Source organism: Pinus tabuliformis, chromosome J (genome assembly GCF_031772625.1).
Source record: "Pinus tabuliformis cultivar Carrire ecotype Pingquan chromosome J, CPIR1, whole genome shotgun sequence".
NCBI classification, from domain to species: domain Eukaryota; kingdom Viridiplantae; phylum Streptophyta; class Pinopsida; order Pinales; family Pinaceae; genus Pinus; species Pinus tabuliformis.
Window position 1 is genome coordinate 650,066,960 of NC_142295.1, and position 25,345 is coordinate 650,092,304.

Genomic DNA, 25,345 nt, shown 5'->3' on the forward strand with positions numbered 1-25,345 from the left:
GACACCCTCGAAGATGCTGAGGGTCATGCTGCCCCAAGGGGAACATTCCGAGAAAGCAAGACGCCGTGTATATACCAAGGGTATCTAGCTGCCATGAGTACTATTATACAATCTGAACTTGGATCTTTTGAGGAAGCCATCAAGCATCACGTCTGGAAGGATGCTATGCATGAAGAATATGAGGCTATTATGAAGAATGATGTCTGGGATGTGGTCCCGAGACCGAAGGACAAATCTGTTGTCACCGCTAAATGGCTCTACAAGATTAAACATGGATCTGATGGGAGTGCTGAAAAGTTTAAGGCGAGATTTGTTGCCCGTGGCTTCTCTCAAAAGGAAGGAATTGACTATGACGATATATTTGCACCTGTGGCTCGATATACCACCATCCGATCCATCATAGCCCTTGCTGCTACGCAAGGATGGAGTCTTCATCAGATGGATGTCAAGACCGCTTTTCTGCTTGGTGCAATAAAGGAAGAGGTGTATGTAGAACAACCTCTGGGATTTGAAGTTCAAGATCGAGACACTTATGTCTGCAGGTTGAAGAAAGCCCTCTATGGGTTAAAGCAAGCACCCAGAGCTTGGTATGAGAGGATGGATAGTTACTTGATGAAGCTTCACTCGAAGCAATGCTGATCCAAACCTTTACTTTAAGGTTGAGGAAGGAAAGCCTCTCATTCTAGTGCTGTATGTGGACGACCTCTTCCTGACAGGTGATGACCCTCTCATTCATCAATGTAAGAGGGAGCTTGCTGCTGAGTTCGAGATGAAAGACCTAGGACTGATGCACTATTTCCTAGGCCTGGAGGTCTGGCAGAGACCTGGAGAGATTTTCCTTTCTCAAGGAAAGTATATTGTGAAGCTTCTGGAAAGATTTGGGATGGTGGACTGTAAGTCCGTGTCGACACCAATGGAACTCAACTTTAAGAAGTTGAGTGGCAGCGCTGCAGGGCCTATCTCGGCCAATCCTACTGAGTATCGTCAACTCATAGGAGCTTTGATGTTCTTAGTGAACACCCGTCCGGACATATGTTTTGCAGTGAATACTTTGAGACAACAGATGGTTGAGCCTCATCATTTTCACTGGGTTGGTGCCAAGAATCTTTTGAGATATCTTCGGGGCACGATAAACCATGGGCTGAGATACACTGCCGGGAGTGTGATACTCCGGGGATATACTGATGCCGATTGGGCTGGCAGTGTGGTGGATCGTAAGAGCACATCTGGATACTGTTTCAATCTTGGTTCTGCTTTGATCTCATGGATGAGCAGGAAGCAGAAGTCGGTGGCTTTGAGCACCGCGGAGGCCGAATACATTGCTGCTAGTATGGCCTGTTGTGAAGCAGTTTGGTTGAGGAAGCTCTTTAGTGAGCTGTTCCAACATGTGTTAGATACCACTGTAATACTCTGTGATAATCCGAGTGGGATTCGTATGACTGAGAATCCTGTGTTCCACGACCGATCCAAGCATATTGATATCAGGTACCACTTTATCCGGGATATGGTACAGCGAGGCGCCGTAAGGCTCGATCATATAGGAACTGATGAGCAGGTCGCGGATATTCTCACTAAGCCCCTGGGGAAGGTCAAGTTCCTAACCTTCCGTGAGAGTCTTGGTGTCGTGGAAAGACCCTATGATGTGGGTCCTGTTGGACGATGAGCTCTGGGAGCTCTGGGGGGCTTTGGGGATAGCTTCTCGGAGCTATAAGCACTCATAATGCTTCTGCCCCACCCTTGTGATTATTGAGCTGGTTCGCCACTCATTTAATCTGTGTGCCCCGTATGCATCCTACCCATTGAGTTCAGGGCTCATGGGAAGTACCTCTCATTTGGCCAATGAGGTGTGGAAAAGCTAGAGACTATTAGCAAAGACTGATGGACGCATTAGAGATTGCCGTACTCTCTATCTAGGATGGCATGGTCCAACCACTTGATCTGGGATCAAGATTTGTGAGGTCCGAGACCTCTGGACTGATTATGTCAGTCGGGGAATGATGTCTTTGTGACTGACCCATTTCTGTTCTGAAATAAAGAAGCCAGCAAAGCAAGTTTCGGCGGGATGACTCACGATGTTAATTGCACTAATAGATGGAGTTCTCCCTAGTTGAGAGGGAGTGTTAAAATTGGACAACTAGGTCCAAACTCCATGTTCTGATGCTCAGATTAAGAGGCTAATATTTTTGTTGGATTCCTCTTTCTGAGAGGTGTAAAATCCATATAAAAATAGTCTTAATCCGATGAGCAGAACTTATATTTTGAATTTATTATTCTTAATAAACTATATGTGCAAGGTCAGCCAGTTTTGTAATGTAGGCTCATATGCCCAACAGATGTGTCACACACCCTCATTGATGGATATATATACAGGAAAAGTTGGAGAGAATTTGAATACAACACAACTCACATCTTCCTCTCATCTACTGGTTGGAGGGTTGTTGTGACACACGCTGGGCTGGCTGACCAAAGGAGACTTTGCTGGTTGAAGCATCCTGTTGACCGCCGAAACGAACACATACATTTTTCTTGTTTCTGATTTGTCTTCTGTAAGATCTGCTTATATGTTCTATCTGCATTTTGCTTATCTACTTGTATGATTGCTGTGAGAAAAGTGAAATTGGTCTTAGCATAGAACATCTACAAAACTTTACACACCTCCAAGGAAATCTATGATAAACTGGTGAGTTTATTTAACATTAATGATGCAAATCAAGTCCTGTTTCTTAGAAATAAGTTGAAGGAAATTAAGAAGGGAAAAGATGAAAATATGCAAGCATATTTCTTAAGGATCACCGAGATCAAGAACGATCTCCTATCTATTGGGGAAGTAATTCCTGACAGGGAAATGGCACTCACAATTCTTGGAGGACTACCATCTGAATGGTATATATTCAGGACTACTCTTCTCAACAATAATGTAATTCCTGGATTTGAGGAATTAATGGCGAGATGCATTCAAGAAGAAGCAAGGATGGAAGAACAAGAAATGGCCACACTTAAAGGTCATCCTGCTGCCTTTTCTTCTCATGCTAAAAGAAGAAACAATTCCGGGGCTAAATCCAAAGGAAAGGCTGGACCAAAGGGTGGAAGAACAGGACGATGTTACCATTGCAATAAATTAGGTCATTATGCAAGGGGGTGTCTTGATAAAAGGGACTCACACCGGGATGATGATAAAAATCCCTCTCAAGGCCAATCGCAGGTCAAATGGCCGAGGTAAAAGGAGTGCTGGAAATCAAGGAAGAGGACAACCATTCAAGAAGGCAAGAAATTCCAGGTATGAATCTAACACCGTTAACACTAAGCAAGATGAATATTATCTACCAGCTGCTCTATTTACCTCTGCTCCTCCGGACTCGCTGGGAAATTGGCTTATTGATAGTAGTGCCTCAAGGCACTTCACTGGTTACAAAGAAGCTCTCCATAATCTAATAGAAAAAGAAACCAACTTGGAAATTGTTCTTGGAGATAATTCGAAATATCCCGTTAAAGGTTTAGGAAATGTCTCTCTTAAATTGAATCAACGTAATACAATCCACCTACAAGATGTACTATATGTACCTGATCTTAAAAAGGACCTGGTGTCCATTTTGGCTATGGAAGACAAAGGCTACAAGGTGGCTTTTAGCGATGGCAAGGTACTTGTATGGAAAAAGAATATTAAAGATGCCTTCACTCTTGGGTTTCGAGTTGATTCATTATATCAGGTCGGAGGAAGTCCGCTAGGGGTCATGTCTTGTGACACATCTCTTCAGTCCGAACTATGGCATCGAAGGTTTGCTCACCTTCATTAAAAATATCTACCCAATGTTAGACAAATGGTGACCAGGATGCCCGAGTTCTGAGTAGAGCAAGAAGGTGTATGTCTGGGATGTGCCGAAGGAAAGCTCAAAAGGGGACCATTTCCCTCAAGCCAAAGCAAGACCTCCAATATATTGCAATTGGTTCACTCAAACATATCTAGTATGATGCCTGTGAACTCCTTGGGAGGATATTCATATTACCTCACTTTTACAGATGATTATTCTCGCAAGACTTGGATATACTTAGGTTTACTTTTCATTCTGCCGCCATTTCATTCTGCTCCCACTTCTAGCTCTGTTGCCACAACTGAGTGCATTTTTTCGTCCGCCATTTTACTCTGAGTCTGCTCCCATTGCGCCCACGAGAGCTCACGCCTTATCTCCCTCTGCTGCTCAACCTGTCCACGCAGCGGTTGCTGCTCCACCAACCGTCCACAGTTACCTTGTTGCTCCACTAGCCCTCCACGCAGCATTGCTGCTCCACGCGTGACGCATCTGCACACTGCTCGCAGCTCCACTACCCGTCCACGAAGCTCCACGACCCGTTGGACCTGTCCACATAGCGCTGCTGCTTGAGATTCCCGTCGGACTTGTCCACGCGGCGTTGCTGCTCGAGACTCCAGGAAGTTGCTGCTCCACACAGTGCTGCTCCAGACTGCACATATTGCTGAGCCGTCGCTTTGTTGCTCCACGCAGCGCTGCTGCTCCAGTCTCCAGACTCCATGTTGTTCTAGTCTCTAGACTCCACGCAGTTGCTCAGGACCCGTCCAGACTCCACACAGTTGCTCCAGACAATGTACAGTAAGTTTTGCTGCAATTTTTTTTTTGTTTAATTTTTTCATGTTTTAGTGTTAAAGTTTTATCATTTACGTGGCATTAAAAAACTCAAAACTGTAAATTGTTTGTCAAATTCACGGTTTAATTTTTTTTTGAAGCAATATTAGTAGTAATAAAAAATAAAAATTAAGAATTTTAATTTTTGTGAACTTTTTTTTTCCGAAGAAAAAATCCACTTTTTATTGAGCAAAATAAAAAGATACATACAGTGATCCACTTGCAGACCTGATGCAAGATTGTTGCGCTGTAGTATACACAAAAAAACACAGTCCTTATTGACTGTTAGAAAGGAGTTCAGATAACTAACACTCCGGAGATATGGACATATAGCTACCTGTTTTGTCTTCCTCCTTGGGCGAGTCTTTGAGCACTAAAACTATAGAAACCTTTTTCAGTTCGAGGTCTCCTACAGAGAGGAAAAAACACACTCTTACAAAACTGTTTTCAGAACTTCAGGCGAGATGATAAGATCAGTATGATGCGGTATATATAATGGAGTTCCGTTATGAAAAAACTGTCCACATATTAAAACATGAAGTAGAGGAACAAAGACATATATGAAGAAATATCCAAGACCAAGAAAGCGTATAGAGACAGAGTGTCACTATCACTGAGGCTGTTCGAAAGGAGGGTCTGTCGAAACGATGGACTGCCCCTGCCTGTATTCTATAATTGACCAGCTTCCCAAAACTTGTTGTACACCAGCCTTAGAGAACCTGTCGGCATCCTCGTTTCTGTCCCTGAATACATGGCATAGGATGAAGACATTGAAAGATGACTTTAAGCGCTGTATTTCCTCAAGAATAATCTTCAGGATTTGATTTCGACATGCAGCATTTCCGTTCACCCAATTGATTACGTTCAAAGAGTCACCATAAATTTGAATTGAGTGAATATTTCGCTGAAGAAGCAAACATAGAAGAAAGCGTAAAGCAGAAATCTCAGCAAAGTTATTTGAGCCTGGTCCGAGGCCTACAGAGGCTTTAAGAGAATGTTCTTGATTAAAGTTAATATCTGTGAACTTAGAAGTTAGAACTATACAATTTGGAAACCAGTTGGCACTAGGCAGTAATCACTTAGAGTTATAATAGTTTTGGTTTTAAACTTTTATAAATTTAAAATTATAATTTATTAAATTATCAGTTTTATAAATTGGTTACTCAGTTTTATAAATTATCAGTAGTTTTAAATTTTAGATTTTGAAACCCTTCTTGCAGGGCATTAAATAATACAAAATCTGCAAAATAAATTATTTGCAAAATGAGTGACAGCAACCAAAGTGGCAGTGACAGTGAAACTGAAAGTGAATATGATCCTCAAACTGAAACAACAAGTCCTCTTCAAACTGAAACTCCATCAACAAGGAATGAAACCCATGGCAGTAGTGCAGCTAGTGCTAATGTCATTCCAACGACTCCAACCCCATCAAAGTCATTGGCAGAATATGCAAAGGGGACATTTAATCCAAGCAAACCTCTTTTGCTATATGCTACCAAAATGTCTGGCTCTTCAACCCAACCAAAACCGGGAAGCAAAAGAGGTGGGACACGCCATTGGAAATGCAACGTTTGTGGCCATTCTTGGGCTGGGAGTTATAGTCGTCTCAGGATGCATCTTTTGGGTGTAGGTGGCAAAGGGGTTAGTATATGTTCACATTTAACCATGCTGCAAAAATCAGAGCTCTTGAGAATGCAAATGGCAGCAGATGCAAAGGGCATGTTCTCAAGCAAAAATGTCATGGCCCAAGCTCAAGAAAATTTTAATGAAGCCACAAGCTCAAAAAGAAAATTAAAACTAAAAGAGATGAAAGATATGCCTCCACCATCTCCTATTGGGACTAAGGGTTCCCGCTCTTGTGCAGTGGGACCAACTCTTGCAAGGATGTATAGTAAGCTGAACCATGATGATACAGATGATGCCATTGGCAGATTTCTTTTTGCCAATGGAATTCCTTTCCATGTTAGTCGTTCTCCTTACTACAAGGAGATGGTCAAGGCAATTGCAGCAACAGGACCCTCATATGTGCCCCCAGGTGAACATAAGTTGAGGACAACGATATTAGAAAGGCAAGTGGCCAATATTAATGTGCAAAAGGAAACTTTGAGGCAGACATGGGTGAGGGAAGGTTGTTCTATTGTTATGGATGGGTGGACAGACATTGCCAAATGTCCACTTATCAACATCATAGTTACTTTCCGAGAAGGGCTTTTATTTCTTAGAGCTATTGATTATTCTGGAAAGTGCAAAGATGCAGCTTTCCAATTTGAGCTTCTTCGTGATGCTATAGAGGAGGTTGGCTCTACAAATGTTGTACAGGTTGTGACAGATGCAACAACAGTGTGTAGATCAGCAGGATTAATGATTCAGAGTAAATATAGACATATTTTCTGGACCCCTTGTTGTGTGCATGCATTAAATAAAGCATTGAAAGACATTGGAAAAATTGAGTGGGTATCTAACTTGGTGACAACTGCAAGAAATGTGCAAATGTTTATTTTCAATCACCACACCTCCTTAGCCTTGTACAAGTCTCATGCGAGGAAGGAATTCCTCAAGCCTACTGATACCAGATATGCTAGTTATTTTCTTTTATTAGAGAGGATGTTGGAGGTGCAGTCAGCATTGCAGGCCATGGTTGTGACTCCAGATTGGAATAGATGGGAAGAATCCAAGACAGAGGAAAGGAAGAAAATCAGGATTCAGATATTGGATAATGCTTGATGGACAGATTGTGGTTATTTGGTGTCACTATTATGTCCTGTAGTTGAGGTCATTTGCTACACTGACAGATTCTCCTACTCTTGGAGAAATCTATGAGACTTTTGATAAAATGTTGGATCAAGTAAGGGTGGCCATTCGTGAGAAAGATCCTTCCTTAGAGTTCTATACGACTCAGATTCGACCCATTATTCTGCGTAGGTGGGATCCAATGAATACACCTTTGCACATGGCGGCATATGCACTCAAACCAAAATGGTATGTGGCAAGAACTAGTAGAATTCTTCCCATTGAAGATCCAGAGGTCAAAAAGGGATTTCGAGCAGCCATTACAACGATGTATAGTTCAGAAGAAGGGAGAACCATTAGGAGACAATGGATGCAATTTGCAAGTCTCAATGGTCCCTTCAACAAGCCTGATGCAAGGGAAGATCGTAATGATTTAGGCCAGACTGACCCCATTGGTTGGTGGACAGTGCATTGGGATGAGGATCCAGAGATCCAACAACTTGCTATTCGCTTATTGTCTCAGATTGCTAGTTCCTCTGCAGCAGAGAGGAATTGGTCCACATATAGCTTCATGCACTCTATCAAGAGGAATAGACTTTCCTATAGGAGAGCAAAGAAGCTAGTTGCAGTGCACAGTTCTCTACGTCTTGCACACAGGAAGACACCAGAGTATCGAAGGGGACCAACAACACGATGGGATGTGGATCTAGAGGATAGTGCACAGATAGATGATGAGGGTGGACTAGATGAGTTGCAACATGGTTTGGTTGGAGTTCCATTGGTTACTCAAGAGAGTGACTCTGACTCAGATAACGACATTCCCATTGATGGTCCTGATGACTTCATGCAGCAGATGGATGTAGAGGACCAATCATTGAGATTGAGTCCTTGAAGTTGATTTTATTTTCAGTGTTCATTTTCCATTTTTACTTTTTAGTTTTACTTTTAACATTTGAGTTGTGACACTAGATATTGATGACCGACTCTTCACTCTTAACTATTTTTGAGTTTGAAACTTTGAGTTATATAAATTGAAATTTTTAATTTAGTGTTCAAACTTTAGTATCTAGTATATTAAAATTTAATATAGTATATACTATATAGTAATATACTAGTATGTTTTGCTTTCAATTTAGATTCTAGAATGATGAATGATGAATTCAGAATTTTCAATTTAATTTTTAAATCAATGATTCAATGTAGATTATAGAATGATGATTGATGAATGATGAATGATGAATGATATGGATCAATGTACATTGTATTTGAATATTTCATTATTGAATTTTATGGTATTGATGAATTAGAATTTAGAACATTATAATGAGTATGTCATATGAATGATGTATGTATCAAAATGAATGATGAGGACGGATCAAGATTCAATTACAATATGTCATTATTTGATTCAATTATGAATTTAAATTTTATGTATGGATCAAATTTGAAATTTCAATGTATTGGTATTACTATTACTAATTAGTCTATTTAATATGCTTTCATTATTGAACAATGAATATGAACATGAAAATTTCAAAATTCTCTATATATATATATATAAAATAAAAAATTATATTATATATACCCCGACGTCCCCCCGTCCCCCCTAAATTTCCCTAAAATTTGAGGGTACTCCCACACGTCCCCTTTGTGCGTTTCCTCGTGTCGAAAACTTGGTGGAACATCCTAACCATCATGAGCACGATCATCCAAAATGAGCCTTCATCATTCACAGATGCCGTCAAGCATAAAGTATGGAAGGATGATATGGCCGAAGAATATGAGTCTATTATGAAGAACAATGTCTGGGATGTGGTCCTCAGACCCGAGGACAAGACAATTGTCACTTCTAAATGGCTTTACTAGATAAAGCATGTAGCTGATGGAAGTACGGAAAAGTATAAGGCTCGTTTTGTCGCTCGTGGCTTCTCCCAGAAGGAAGGTATAGACTATGACGAGATATTTGCACCTGTTGCTCGATATACCACCATTTGCTCGATCATAGCCCTTGCTGCCACACAAGGATGGAACCTACATCAGATGGATGTTAAGATCGCGTTCTTGCATGGTTCGATCAAAGAGGAGGTCTACGTGGAGCAACCCGAAGGATTTGAGATTTATGATCGAAAATCTCATGTGTGCAGGTTGAAGAAGGCCCTCTATGGGCTGAAGCAAGCACCCCGAGCATGGTATGAGAGGATCGATAGCTACTTGATGAAGTTGGGATTCACTAGGAGTGAAGCCAACCCTAACCTTTACTTTAAGGTTGTAGATGACAAACCTCTCATACTAGTGCTGTATGTTGACGACCTCTTTCTAACAGGTGTAGACCCTCTCATTCACAAATGTAAGAGGGAGTTGGCTTCTGAGTTCGAGATGAAAGACCTAGGACTTATGCACTATTTCCTAGGACTCGAAGTCTGGCAGAAACCAGGGGAGATTTTCCTATCTCAAGGAAAATATGTGGTGAAGATATTGGAAAGATTCGGTATGGTGGACTGCAAGCCCGTAACTACTCTGATGGAGCTTGACTTCAAGAAGTTAAGCGGTAGTGTTGCTGGACCTGTTTTACAAAATGCCACTGAGTATCGTCAACTCGTCGGAGCATTGATGTTCTTAGTGAACTCCCGTCCAGATATATGCTTTGCAGTCAACACGTTGAGTCAACATATGGTTGAACCTCACCACATACATTGGATTGGTGCCAAGAATCTGCTGAGATATCTTCGTGGCATAATCACTCATGGGTTGAGATACACTGCCAGAGATGTGAGACTACTCGGGTATACTGATGCTGATTGGGTAGGCAATGTGGTTGACCGAAGAGCACTTCCGGGTGCTATTTCTCTTTGGGATCTACCTCGATATCCTGGATGAGCAGGAAGGAGAAGTCGGTGGCTTTGAGCACCATCGAGGCAGAATACGTTGCTGCTAGCATGGCCTCCTGTGAGGCAGTCTGGTTGCGAAAGCTCTTCAGTACGCTGTTTGGATTTACATTGGATACCACCATGATTCTATGTGACAACCAGAGCGGGATCCATTTATCAGAAAATCCCGTATTTCATGATTGCAACAAGCATATTTTGATTATGGACAAATTGTCAAAGTCGGCCAGCGCCTTATGTAGGCTCAGAAGCCCAAAAGACACATCTATTCATCTTTAATGTTTGCATATAAATACAGGATGTCTTCTTCTCATTTGGTCACTTTTCTTCTCATCATCTCTCTCTCTCCTGCGCAGAAAGACTCTCTATGTCATGCGTGTGGAAAAAGGACACAGATTTCTAGGGTTTCAAGCTGCAGAAAGGTACTTTGACCAACGTTGACCAGCGTGGACGACTCCTTGATTGTGGATTTGGTGTGGCTGATCCTCCTTGGCAGGCCGCAATTTTTGGCATAGAAATTGAGGTGATCTGACCTCTGGTTTGACTGATATTGACTGCCCTAGTTTAGGGCTACAAGTTGACTTCAGAAATCTGCAAATCGACTGAACTTTTGGGGCTGTTCTAGGGCTGCTTCTTCAGGCTGTTCAAGGGAAAGTTGACTGGAAATTGACCAAGCATATTGGAGGTCAATTTCAACTCGTTTGACCAAGTTTGACTTTGCTGATCTAGGGTTTGCTGTTGCTGATATAAATCAGATTTTTGTACTATTTCTCTTTGCTGAACTATTAAAGTTAAAAGAAGATTTGATCAAAGGGTTTCCCCATATTGGGGTTTGTCCCTGGCTAGCCACCACACTAAGTCACAGGACACGTCCCCCAGGGTCCCGTGTCCCGTATTTTACGTATTGGACACGAAAACGGCCCTAATACGTGTCGAATACGATTTTCAACGTGTCATGAAAACTTGAATACATATTCTACGTTTTCCGTTGTGTCCTAAATTTCGAATACGCGTATTTGGTTGGTAGAATACGTTGCCCTAACATATTTCGACAGGTTGAATACATACCGTGAAAAAAACATAATTTAAAGCCTACGCGTTGGTCTATTCCGGGTTATTTTCGTCCTGCTGTTGTCTGGAGCTGTCGTGTGGAGCTGCGAGCAGGGTGTTTGTCTTTGAAGTTAGCATTATATTTGAAGTCTGGAGCTATTTGAAGTCTGGAGCAGAGTGTGCCAGTGTGCAGCATTCAAGACCGGCCCGTAAAAGTTAGGAAAAACTGTAGCCACAGGTGACAGTACCCATGGTAACAAAGGAAATATACACAGTGAACTCCACAACACTGACTTCATTTCACACAATAAGCATAGTTGCAGCCTGCATATATATATATATATATATATATATATATATATATATATATATATATATATATATATATATATATCTATATATATATATATATAAGGTGGTTTTTCATATTCTGTGGAAAGTTGAAAGTTTCAGCTATCAACTTGTTTGCCACGGGAGTTAGCCTTTGTAATCATACTCAGCTTTGTCAGCAGTCGAGTTTCTCATAGTTCTGTATTGAAGGAATAACTGAAGTTACATCTTAAAGGAATGGAGTAAGCTCTGAAGAATGGACTCCCACAAGCAGACAAGCTAGCAGTAGTAGCTATTGGTAGGGAATCAATGTTAGATCAACATGTCTTAATGGTTAGCAATGCATAAATTCTCACTGACTTAATGGGATCAAGGTTCAACAACTGATATGTTATAGGCTATAGCCTTTAAGGAATATAATACCCTGTCAGATATAAAGCAGCCACAACGAAATGTGAGTTTTGAAGTATGGGCACAGTGAATTTCAAATTGACATATTTAGCCAGTTAATAAAAAAACTGATGTGATACAAATTTTGAATCTCCAATGATTGGCAGAAAAGTGTGCTACATAGAGATTTCAGCCTTCAGGGAGTGCCTATTAACTTGTGAGTTTTCAACTGATGTAACATATCACTTTCGGATTTCCATTTTAGAAGAGAGGCTAATCTGCTGGAGTTTCAAATTTAGAGATTTAGTCAGGTAAATCTAGTGACTGCAATCTTGATGAAATCAGACGTGCATACAGCTTGCTTGAATTGCAATTAATTAACATTCAATTCTATATGTGAAACTAGGTAGAAGCACAAGCACAACTGTCAATAATTAATCAAGGTTAGTTAGGATTACATTAGATAAGGTCAAAATTAAATAAGATTAGATAATCTAATATAGAAGGTTTTGTATTTTGTGATATTGAAATGAATGAGATAAGTCAGATAACTGAGTTATAACCTGCAATTTAATATGGATAAAAAACTATATTTCGGTATATATATATATATATATTTTAAATATATATAAAACGTGTCCCCTGTGTCCTGTTTCCAGGTCGCTGCGTTTCGTATTGAATACTCGTATTTACGTGTCCTCCGTGTCTCGTGTCCTCGTGTCATGTGACTTAGCCGCCACATCTTGTGTCTTTTGTCTTGGCTTGTTTTCTGTTGATCGTTTAAATGTTCTATCTGCACTTTACTTAATGTACATGTGATTGTTAATCTGTGGATCATAATAAGAAAAATAAGTACACTGCTCTAAGCATAGAACATACCATAATTTAACAGCTCCATTCCTATGCAAGACATTGTACATCTTTTGAATTGATTCACTTACACTAGTCCTCCTAGAACTAGATCCCCTTGAGTAGCCTCGATTTGGATGTGACTTTGTTCATTCATACATTGGGATGAATTTTCATGTGTACATCTTTTGAATGGGTTCACTTACGCTAGTCCTCCTAGAACTAGAATCCCCTTGAGTAGTCTCAATTTGGATGTGACTTTGTTCATTCATACATTGGGATGAATCTTCATGTTTACTTCTCTTATTAGGAGATACAATGCTACTGTCACAATCATTGCTTCTTTTTGCTTTCATGTGAAGCTTAGTCATCTCCATTCTTTGTTTAAGACTGCATGTGCAACCCTTCACTGTTAACCCAGGTATGCCGAAAAGATGATGCCATACTCTTGTATAGCTACCCTTAAAGATGTGATCACCCAAAGTGCATTTCCATCCCTAACAACCCCCATTATAATTAGTGTTCCACCAAGTTTCCGTGGCGTGGGGACGGGTGAGTGAGGAAATGTAGGAGTGGCCTATGGAAAAGCTCCCCACTAGTTTTTAGGAAACGTGGGGGGACGTCCAGGTCCTTGACACAAGGGACCTCAACAAAGATGAAAAATAGTGAAACACTAAAAAATTATAAATATATCATTGAAATTTCATAATTTAACTGTCTTTATCATTATATAACACTTACATTCGATGAATCATATCACTGAAACAAATTTAAATGAAAAGCATGATTCAATCATACATGTAACTGTAACATTGTACAATGAAATTAAAAGTTTAAACAATATTGAAGTTCCATTTGTGAACACTGAGTATTGCAATAAAAGTCAAGTTTGATACATCAAGATTCAAATTTTTATAGAGTCAAGTCTAATATATCATATATCAAGATTCAAAACAAATTGAAGTCTAGAAAACATATCAAATGACAAATGAGATAATTGCTCAAGGTAATGCCCTGCTAGTCTCTGCATCAAATGAGCTTCTATTTGACCGCAAAAAATCACAACAGATTTTCTCTCTCCTTTGACCGAGTTTGACCGACCTGTTTTGGGCTGCATTTGACCTCCTGTTCAAGCCGAGTTTGACCAAGGAAGACTGAGCTGCATTGGTGAAGTTTTGCTGTTGTTTTGACCAATGTTGACGTTCTGGTTAGGGCTGAAGTTTGACTGCAGTTGACTGCAGAATTTGACAGGGTTGATTTGACTGTGTATTGGGCAAGTGAATTTGGTTTTTGTACACACTCTCTCTGCTGAACTATTAAATAATAATAAGAAGATTTGATCAAAGGGTTTTTCCCACATTGGGGTTTTTCCCTGACATCCGCCAAATCTTGTGTCCTCTTGTCTTTGCTTATCTTCTGCATGTGTTTTTATGTTCTAATTGCATTTAAATATGGAGCCAAGGTGAGATTATGACCATAAGGCACAAGGCCAACTCATTGTTTACCCCAGATGGATTGAGTCATTCCTGCTTGATAATAAACACATTCCCTCCATTTCCCGCTCACCTTGACCTACTTCGTTTTTTCATATTCCTTACCCACTAGGACAGAATCGCTAGTAAGGCTCACCTAAGGGTGCCCCTTTACTATGCTCTTGCCACTTTGAATGCGAAGCGAACACGATTAACAGAGGCCTCTTAAACATGTTACTACGCTCCAAAAACATTCTACAAAAAAGAGCTCCTATTTGTTATTTGTAGAAAAACTTGTGGATTTAAAAGTTAAACCAAGATTGCTGATTATGTCCACAAATTTCATCCATCCAAAGGTCAATTAGACTGCTATGAACATTATTGGAATTGATGATTTCACAATTATGACTAAGGTTGAAAAGGCAGCTCCAACTGGGATTTAAATGGAAACTGTTGATGTTCAATGCTTTTGTCATTCAAATGAAAAGAAGAATGGGTTATAGACAAGCAATGATGATGAGGACACACAAAGGTCAAGGATTCAAAAGTTAAACCAAGATTGCTGATTATGTCCACAAATTTCATCCATCCAAAGGTCAATTAGACTGCTATGAACATTATTGGAATTGATGATTTCACAATTATGACTAAGGTTGAAAAGGCAGCTCCAACTGGGATTTAAATGGAAACTGTTGATGTTCAATGCTTTTGTCATTCAAATGAAAAGAAGAATGGGTTATAGACAAGCAATGATGATGAGGACACACAAAGGTCAACGATATGCTTTCGAGAAGATTGGGCAATGAATGATCAAGATTTAGGATGATCACTTCACCATTAATCCTTTTCTCAAAAAGGGTGTAACTTAGTTTTTCAAAAGTTTCTAAGTTAAATATTTCATTAGATCCCAGTTCATCATGTTGAAAATGGTTGTTATTGATGTCAAAGGCTGTCCAAATGAAAAGTTACATAGTGAAATAACATATTTCGAGACCTTTCCAACGATATATGGCACACCTTCGAACTCCTCACATTTGAGGAGAAATGATTTCTTGAATATTCATTATACATTCTACCAGTTGCACAAGTCGGCCCAACCAGTGAACAAGTTGGCTCAGCTAGTGAACAAGCCGGCTCAACCGATGGACAAGTCAGCTCTACCCTAGACCCCAAATCCATTATAAATAGGCGTGAGGAGCTTTTCTGGCCGCCGCTGAAGCAAGTTCTGTTCTGTTGAGGTGAGCGGGAAGAGCAGATCTAAGGTTCATACCTCATGGATACGTGAAGTGAAGCAGAGTTGGAGAAGTCTTTTGTGAAGTATTGTTGAACTGTGGAAGGGTTTTTGGTACACCTTTAGAAGGTTTTTATGTCTGTATTGGTTCTGGTTAAAGGTGGTCGACTTCTGGTGTGAAGGAGGTTGAGTACTGTTTTAGAAGAGGCTGACTTTAGTCCTATTGGAGGCCAAGCCCTGTTTCTGCTAAGGCCAAGTTTTGTTGAGGAGGCCAAATCCTGTGGAAGGCCAAGTTCTGTTCTGGTTGGAGTCTGAGCTCAGTTTGGAGGCCAAGAGCTAGACTGGTTTGGGTGCAAGCTGCTAGGAGGGCGGATTTTATTTTTTGAACAGTTACTAAGCCTAAATTTTGCTATAAGTTGGTGCTTACTGAGGATTGGTGTCCTCATCTTCTTGACAGGTTGGAGCCTACAATTTTTGTAAGTTGGTGCTTACAGAGGATTGGTGTCCTCACAAGTGGTTGTAATAAATTGAAGACTATTTGAAAAACATTGAAGTGTTTTTTCTTCAAGTTTGAATTTTCACTTTAATCTCAGTGTTTATGCATTGTGTTGATGATTGAGTATGTGATGAGATTTTATTTTTAAGGTTAATAAAATGAAAATAATTTAAATCTAAGTGATACTAATTCACTCCCCTCTCAGTATCACTGTGTATTTCCAACATATCAATTACACTTTGACCTTCAAAGTGAAAACAATTGATATCCCATTTAGATCTGATGCAGAAAATGTTGGTGTGGCTTGCATCATCAGAGTCATTATCTTGTTTATGGGGTGAGGGAGAGTCTACAACTTATTCTTCAACATTCACCTTTCAAAAGTCTCTTGGGATGGATAAAAAATTTCAGAATTTTTATAAGGAGCATTATTCATTAAGTCCTCAACTTCATGCGGGTAAGATTTTTATTTTTTTTGGGGGGGGGGTGTTATTTTCAGATTCTAAAGTTGCATTAAAATCTTGTTCACAAAGTTGTTCCTTGATGGAGATTGACTTTCTGATCTGACCCATGTGCATATTCATCTTTTGAATGGAATTTTATTTGGCATGTGGTTTGTTGTTTCGAATATTTTAAACCCACTTTATTGCATTATTGTTAACCTAGCTTGCCATTTCCATAGTTTTTGTTGAATAGTCTGAACCTATGCGTTGCATAGGATATTTTATTCTTTTCACTGGTTGGTAGTATTTCCCTATTATATAAGTTGGATTTATTCAATCTGGAGCATGGGTAATGGAGAAAATGTTGGTGTTTTATTGTGCATTTGTTTTGCTCTGAACGTCGAATGATAAAATTATCCTGCTTTTTTATGTATATAATATATATCATAGTTCTTATTTATATAATATTTTGGGTGTTGTCATATATGCTCTAGATGTCTGGAATTGTGTTCCAGGGAGTCGGAAGTTTGTCCAATCAGAGTTAAAATCTGGAAAAGCTCCTTCTGCCAGACAGTCCTTATGGCAGGAAGAGCAGCATATGCCAGAGATTGACTCCGAAAGAAATATGCAGAAATTTAAAGTTAGGATTTTTCTACATGGCAGTGGGCAGATTGCAGCTAAATTTGAATATCAGCCGGTAAATCTTTTTGTTTCACATACTTGGATGTTAATATAACGTTACACATATTTTATGAACTAATTCCATTGGTATTGTCACTTGCAATATGAAGCAATTGGTAGCAGCTTTCCGTGGTATTCCAAAATCTGAATGGGTTGCTAAAGAAAGGTTATTTTTTACACAATTCTTTGGTCAGTCTTTTTTTATTCTTTGGTCATATTTTATGAGACCATTGCCTTAGGTAGAGGTTGTAACAATGAGTTTAACTTAAGATTTGATATTTTATAAGTTGTGCAATCTTGATTCTTTCGCACAGGTTATGGATGTTTCCTGTTTCTTCTTTAGCAGTTGCAGAAAGAACTCTTGCCCAATTCAACGATTTGGTAGTTGATGTAAGTATAAGTGTAGGCTAATTCTAGCAGACAAAGAGATTGCCCGGTGTAAAAATTTGACGGAACAAGCCATTATGATTTCTTTCTAATGGACAAGTCATGTATGGGACATTGACAAAAATCAATGTTTTCCATGAAACATTTTTCAATTGTTATTAGGTGGAATCATTGGATCGTTTTGTGCGACGTGCTCTTGAGGCTGCTGCTGCTCTTCCGAACCTTCTTGGTATGTATATGAATTGTGATTCTGATTCTTAACTCTACTCCTTTGTTTTCTTCCTCTTTTGATGACGATCTTTTGCTTGGAATTATTCTCTTGCTTCATCATTCAGATGATGAGGTCTTTTTGACAAAACAAAGATTCTTAACAGTAGGGTGTTGACATATCCAATCATGGGGAATTGAATGCCAACATCATCTTGTTTGAAAAATAGAGTATATTCACAAAGGTCAAACACCTTCGGAAATTTCTCACACTGAGGTCAACGATCAGTACAGCAACATTTATGTGGTTAAATGAAATGAACAATAGTTGATTTACTAAGGAATATCATACATAAGAATGAAAGATAATTGAAATGCATATAGGACAAACAATAAATAAAACTGAATATGATACTATTGATTGATTTATATAATGCCATGTCGGAGTATATTAATACATGATGACTAGTTATCATGGTTGATGAGTCATGTCCCTTAGTTAGGATGTCTCACTTCATTTATTATTATTATTATTGATGTTTTCCTATCCATTCAAAGATGCTTTGTCCTTAAACCATTTTATGTACATGCCTGTGTCTTTGTTTTGGTTTGTAATGCCTTCTTGTCATTCTCTGTTTTGGAAGTTGTGATGGTTGATGACACAAGATGATATGAGTTATGTAGCCTTGAAAAGAATATTGCGAAAGAGAGTCAAACCATTGTAATTCAGTTTTATGTAGAACTATGTGGTAAAATCATTTCTATGATTTGGGGAGTGATAAAATTCTGCATTGGAACTTCTCTTCTATATAATAACATCTTCACTTAGCTTGTCATGTTAATTTCATCCCTATTTTGTTGAATAATACAATGATTATTATAATTAGGATGACATAAGGCATCCTTGTATTGTGTTTTGTTTTTGAAACCTTTGTGTTTTGATACCTTTGGTGATTTCTTAGTTGATAAAATTTCAATGTAAGCATCTTTTTGATTTTGGATGTTGATTGGATTTATATTGGTTCTTTTCTCTCCTGTTCAGATTTTTATATCTGATGACTTCTTTATTGGTTTGAGATCAATGTTCCATCAAGACTCCGGTGCAGAGAGATGTGGGTGCAGGGAAACGCATAGGGGGGGACGTGTGGGAGTACCCTCAAATTTTAGGGAAATTTCGGGGGTGCGGGGGGACGTCGAGGTATACATATATATAATTCAAGCTCATATTCATTGTTCAATAATGAAAGCATAAATATTAAATAGACTAATAGTAATATGGATACCAATACATTGCAAATTGAAACTTGATGCACACAAAATTTAAATTCATAATTGAATTAAATAATGACATACATTGATCCATCCTCATCATTCATTTTGATACATACATCATTCAGATGAGATACTCATTATTCATCCATACCATGAGATTCAATAAAAAAATTCAATAATGAAATATTCAAATACATTGATCCATATCATTCATCATTCTACAATCTACATTGATTTAAAAATTAAATTCATCATTCATCATTCTAGAATCTAAATTGAAAGCAAAACATACTAGTATATTACCATATACTATATACTAGATACTGAAGTTTTGAGGGGGGACGCCCAAACGCACCCCTTTTGGGGAGTCTCGTCCCCCACACTGGGGAAACGCACCCCCTTGTGTCTCCCCAAGACTCCCCAAAAAGAGTGCGTGGGGAAACACACCCCCAGTAGACTCCCCGTCCCGGGTGCATGGGGTGCGAGTGGTGCGTGCACCCGACCCTTGGGGACGCGTCCTCATGGAACACTGTTTGAGATCGGTCATCATGTCTTTGTCAATCATTGATTCTTTGTTGCTATCTTTCTCCAAAACATCTTGTTGCAACTTTTTTTCACTTTTTGTAATATCCCTAATGGAAAATTTGACAGTAGATACCATAATTGAACTTGAACAACAAATAATTGCAAATAAACACACGATAGAAATTTGATGCATAAATCAATGTCAATAAAATCACTAAACCATTTTATTAATCCATTAACATGAAGGAATAATGGCACCTGGGCTTGCCAAGAAAACAGAGCAAAACCCAGAAAAAGATTTCTGACCAAAATGATGTAGGACCCTAGCAATGATGTAGATGGCCTGGTGAGGAGACTATTGCAAACCTGCTCTCTCCAAAACTCCAATGAAGCACCGTGAGATTTCTGAGTGAAATCTTCTCAAGAGTGTTGGGTTTTCGTCCAACGCCCACTAACAAACCCGAGTGTTTCCGTCCCGGGGCTAAGAAGTTGGGAACTAGGTTCCCAAAACCTTATCAACAAAACTTATCAACAATCCAAGTTGTCCTCCATTGGTCTCCTCTTCTCTTTTTATAAATCTGATGGACCCCTCTAGAAACCTTTATTTTATTATTATTTTAATCACTATTACCTTTTTCCCTCCTTTTATTTTAATTAAAATACCTTTTTAATTTGAGAAAATGGTAACTCAACCACCATTCCTCCTCAGGCCACTGAAAGTCACTTCCCACCATCTCATCCTATAGATATTTTCGTTCCGTCTCCAATGAGCTATTACACTTAGGTGTTATGTCAAGTATTCCTCCTAGAATGCCACCTTAAGTGTAATTAATTGAGTTAGGGTCCATAATAACCTTGTTTTCTGAAAGTTGTCAGAATGCAATATAACAAAAGACTAACTGTGTAGATGTTGGAATATGCCAAGCGAATTCCATCAAATCCAAAGAGAATTCGTCAAAACCCTATAGAGCCCCTCCAAAAGCTCCTTGGCCTACTAGTGGAGTAAACTTGCTCCTGTGACATAGCTGTTAAAATTTGTCAACTCAGGGATGAATTTCTCCTAGAAGATATCATATCTTTCTGTTTTGTTTGAACCACCTATAATAAAATTTCATTGTTGACAATTCTAATATGAATTTCCAAAAATAGTAAGTCATGTCTCAATTTTGAAGTGACTTTTCAGAAATAGAAAGTCATGTCTAAGTGATCAAGGATAATCTCGACATATGGAATCCACATTAAAATCAAATCAATCATGATTATACAAGTAAAGTATTAATATTTTTATCCCTACTAGTATTATTATTATTATGATACTATTATTTATAAAATAGTCTGAAGTCATTCACCTTTAATGGATTAATAAAAACGAATTCTCTCATGGAACAAGTAAATTAAATTGAGAATCTCTTACTTAGAAAATCAAACCTCTCTCTTGGAATAAAATAATAACTCCACACTTAAGAGAATGTAACTCTCCCTCTCTAATTCAATGTACGACAAAAGTGTAACTCGTCCTCATTAAATGCACTTGGAACTCTCTCATTTAATTCAATTTGTAACTTTCACCAAATATTCTCTCATGTCTAAGTGTAACTCACTCTCTCTCTAATTCGAATTTTAGCTCCTCAAGACAAGTGTATCTCTCTCTCTGTTCTTGGGATGAGTTACGCTTCTCCTCAGTTAACTCCTCTCTTATGGAATTCAATTCTCCTATTGATGGCTCAAGGAATGAATTCATTTTGTAACTCCTCTCTTTTCTCATCTATTTAAGCAAGAGCAAGTGAGGGTTGAGAGTAGCAAGTTCATTGTGAAGAAGTAGAGTTAGAGTTGAGTGTGTGCAAGAGAAGTGTGAGAGCAAGTGAAGAGCCAGAGCAAGGGAAGACCCAGAGCAAGTGTGAAGGACAAGATCTAATCAAGAGAAGGAGAAGATTTTCAAGCAAAGAGCAAGAACACTTCAACTGCATGTTGATCCTACATTGGTGACTTTATTCATTCTCTCTCTTTCTCTTTTGGTACTCTGTTGAACAATTGAAGAAATCTAATAGAAGAAGAATCATTTGGGTTTTCCTCTTGTGGGTTTTGCCCTGGTCGTTGGACCTAACTCTTAGTGTTTGATATTTGTGCTTGGTTGTCTTCATATGATCCTTAATTTTATGTTCTATCTACAATTGTTGATCTGAAAAGTTGTGAAGAAGAAATTTGCATTCTATGTAATTGTAACAACATAGAACATTTGATTTTCTGCAAAGTACATTCAATTTTCTGCAAAGTACATTCAACTTTGTGCAAAATACATTCAACTTTTTGCAAAGTACATTCAGTTTTCTGCAAAGTACATTCGACTTTCTGCGAAGTATATTCTGTTTCATTCAATTTTCTACGAAGTACATTCAATTTTCTGCAAGTACATTCAGTTTTCTGCATAGAACTTTCAAGTTTCTGCAAAGAATTTTTAAATTTCTGCATAGAACTTTCAGATTTTAACATGGTATCAGAGCCTTGGTGAAGACAAGTCCAAGGAGACCAGAGATCACTTGAAGAGACCCCACTTGTTGCCAAAGTTTTTTTGATCAAGATGACTTTGTCCTACTTCAAGGTAGAGAAGAAGCTGAATGATGATTCAAACTTTGGTCCATGTTAAACAAGACTAGATATGACTCTTGAAGAACACGAAGTTTTGGAGTATGTTGAAGGCATAATAGTTGATCCACCAGAGAATTCAAGTGCTGTTGTCAAATCCAAACATAAAAAGGGTGAAACCTAAGCTAGAAAAATTATCCTTGATTTTCTTAGTGATCATCTTATTACTTATGTTTTTTGGTTTGAAGCAATGCTTTAAAATTCCGACTCGGACTCTGAATCGGCCAAGGGTTGACTTCGACTCCGACTCGGTATCGACTCGGTCGACTCGATTTCAATGACTCGGTTGTTGTAAAAAATACTTTAAATCTTTTTTTATTTTATAAAAAAGCATAATTTTAAAGATTTTCTGGTTTTGAGGAAAATGGTGAAACAATTAAACAGTCTGCTGAAGAAAGAAACAAAGTAAATAAGCTGGAGGATACAGAGTCAGACAAGATGGAGTAGTCTAATAGAGTTACAGAGATGAAGCCAGATCAAATGAATTCATAGTTACAGAAAGGGAGGAACAGTCATCTGAAGATACAACAAATGAATTGGGAGATGCAGACAACAGATCTTTAAGGGATGAAGTGAGTCAATTGTTCAGGGGTTCTGGTTCAGATGATGTAGAAGGAAAGTTCAAAGATCCTGATCTGCTTGAAAGGGTGCGTTTTAGAACTGAAAATTTCATTCAGAAATTCCCATCTGTATTGGATGCAGCATATGATACAGGTAACAGTACTGTGCTTAAGTGTCACCAAATGGGTCCACCTTAATTGGGGTGATGAAGGTTTGATTTGTCTGTTTGCAAAGATATGGCAAATATTGAGGCCAGGTGGCATTTTGTTGCTAGAACCACAACCTTGGAAATCCTATGAAAGAAAACGCCTCGTGTTCGAGGTTGCGGTAGAAAATTTCCGTGAAATTATTTTCAAGCCAGATGCTTTCAGGGATATTCTGCTTGACAAGATTGGTTTCAACTTTCAGGTCAATGGAAATGATCAGTATGCAATGTGCATGTGCCAAATAGCACAGTTGGATTTAATAGGCCAATTTATTTGCTTTGGAAATGATTTACAGGATTTGGAAGAAATTATGAGTAACTAGTTGTAACTGATTATTGTTTTACAGAGTAAATTATACTGATGGTTGGTAAGAAAATTATGATTGAACAAGAAATGGTAGAGGAATGGGCCGCTGTTTCTAAGTCGGCCGAGTTGTTAGACAACTCAGCCGGCTCGGTATTAACCCAACCGGCCGAACCGTTTCCTAGGCCGAGGCAAAGTTTGAGGGCCTGGCTTGGACCAACTCGGCCGAGTCGGTTCCGAGTCGGTCGATTTTGAAAACAATAGTTTGAAGAAAGCAAAAAAAATCTATGACAAACTAATTGACATGTTTGCAATTAGTAACTTGAACCAAATTATTGCCTTGAAGAATCAACTAAAGGAAATCAAGATGAACAGGGGAGAGATGGTTCAAACATATTTCTTGAGAATGACTAAAATCAGGAATCAACTGTCAACAGTTGGTGAACTTGTATCCAAGAAAGAAGTGGTGTTGATTGTGCTTGTAGGCCTTTTTCCTGTTTGGGAGACTTTTATCACCACTATCAACAATATCAACACTATTCCCACAATTGATGAGCTCCTGAGAAAGTGTATCCAAGAGGAGGCCAGAATGATCTCCAAAGGGAGAATTTCACATCATGAAGAAGAACCTACTGCATTTTTTGCATATGACAAATGAAAGAAAGGTAATAAAAAGAAATCCGCTTTCAAGTCAAATATAGGAAATCTAGACATGTCAAAAGTTAGATGCTTTAACTATCAAAAACATGGTCATTTTGCTCATGACTGTAAATAAAGAAGAACATCTAAATTCAAAAACAAATCTGATTATAGAAAAGACTCTTCTGAAAATCATGGAAAAGGGCATCCTAAGAAAACAAGAAATCCAAGATATAGAAATAATGCAGCGGAAACTCAATCATAATATTTTCTTGTTTTTGCTCTTTCTAGTTCTTCTTCTCCTGATTCATTTGATAGTTGGTTAGTTGATAGTGGTGTTTCCAAACTCTTTACTAGTTATAAAGAAGCACTCTCCAATCTAGTTGAGACTCGAGAGGAAGACTAATTTAAATGTTATCCTTGGAGATAATTCTACTCACCAAGTCAAAGGTTATGGTTCAGTTTCATTTTAGTTAGATCATAGCAAATCTATTTTTCTGCAAGAAGTTTTATATGTACCTATTTTGAAAAAGAATCTTGTATCCATATCTGCTCTAGAAGATAAATGAATGAAAACTGTTTTTATTAATGGAAAAGTTCTAACTTGGCCTTTGAACTCAAGTATGAGAGAAGCCTTCACTCCTGGATTAAGATGTGAAGGACTTTACAAAGTCAATGGTAAACCCATTCATGCATTGGTCCATGATACTAATCTTCAGTGTGAGCTATGACACAAGAGATTCACTCACCTACACTACAAAGCCTCACCTCATGTAAGGAAGATGGTTTCTAGAATGCTTGAGATCGAAATGAATCATGAAGAAGTTTGTCCAAGATGTGCAAGTGGAAAACATATAAAAGGACCAATCCCTTCAAGCAGAACAAAAACTAGTCAGGTACTTCAGCTCATACATTTTGATTTATGCTAACCTATGTCGGTTACTTCTCTCCGTGGCTACTTGTATTTCATGATTTTTGCTGATGATTTTTCTCGCAAGACATGGATATTCTTTTTGAAAAAGAAAGGGGAAGCATTGACATGTTCAGAGATTTCAAGGCTTTGATTGAAAATCAAACTGGAAAGCTGATCAAAACTTTCCGATTTGATAAAGGGGATAGTTCACCTCAATGAGTTTAATGATCTTTGCAAAGACGCTGGAATAAAGAAAGAAACTATTGTGCCATATAATCCACAACAAAATGGTGTGGCTAAGAGGAAGAATATAACCATTATAGAAGCAGTCAGAGTCATGGTGTATGATCAAAAGCTACCGAAGTTTCTGTGGGGAGAAGCTGCAAATACTGTTTTTTATGTGCAAAACAAAACTTTTGATCATGCCTTAGACAATAAGACTCCTGAAGAAGAAGTCTTCATTGGTAAAAGGTCTGAGATGAGTCATTTGAGAAT

At 38.5% G+C, this 25,345-nt stretch overlaps 1 protein-coding gene across 3 annotated transcripts in view; it reads left to right on the forward strand.

The window, feature by feature from the left end:
• Positions 1 to 25,345, forward strand: part of LOC149228591 (uncharacterized) — a 510,588-nt gene that overhangs the window by 123,839 nt on the left and 361,404 nt on the right. Inside the window, exons 9-12 of one of the 3 annotated variants that reach the window (XM_089378284.1) lie at positions 17,008 to 17,210; positions 17,305 to 17,360; positions 17,509 to 17,584; positions 17,744 to 17,810. The exons of 1 other annotated variant lie outside the window; for it this stretch is intronic. In XM_089378284.1, the coding sequence (XP_089234410.1) occupies positions 17,008 to 17,210; positions 17,305 to 17,360; positions 17,509 to 17,584; positions 17,744 to 17,810 (402 nt within the window). The remainder of the gene's footprint in view (positions 1 to 17,007; positions 17,211 to 17,304; positions 17,361 to 17,508; positions 17,585 to 17,743; positions 17,811 to 25,345) is intronic. One more of the 3 variants, XM_089378285.1, reaches the window with a different exon arrangement.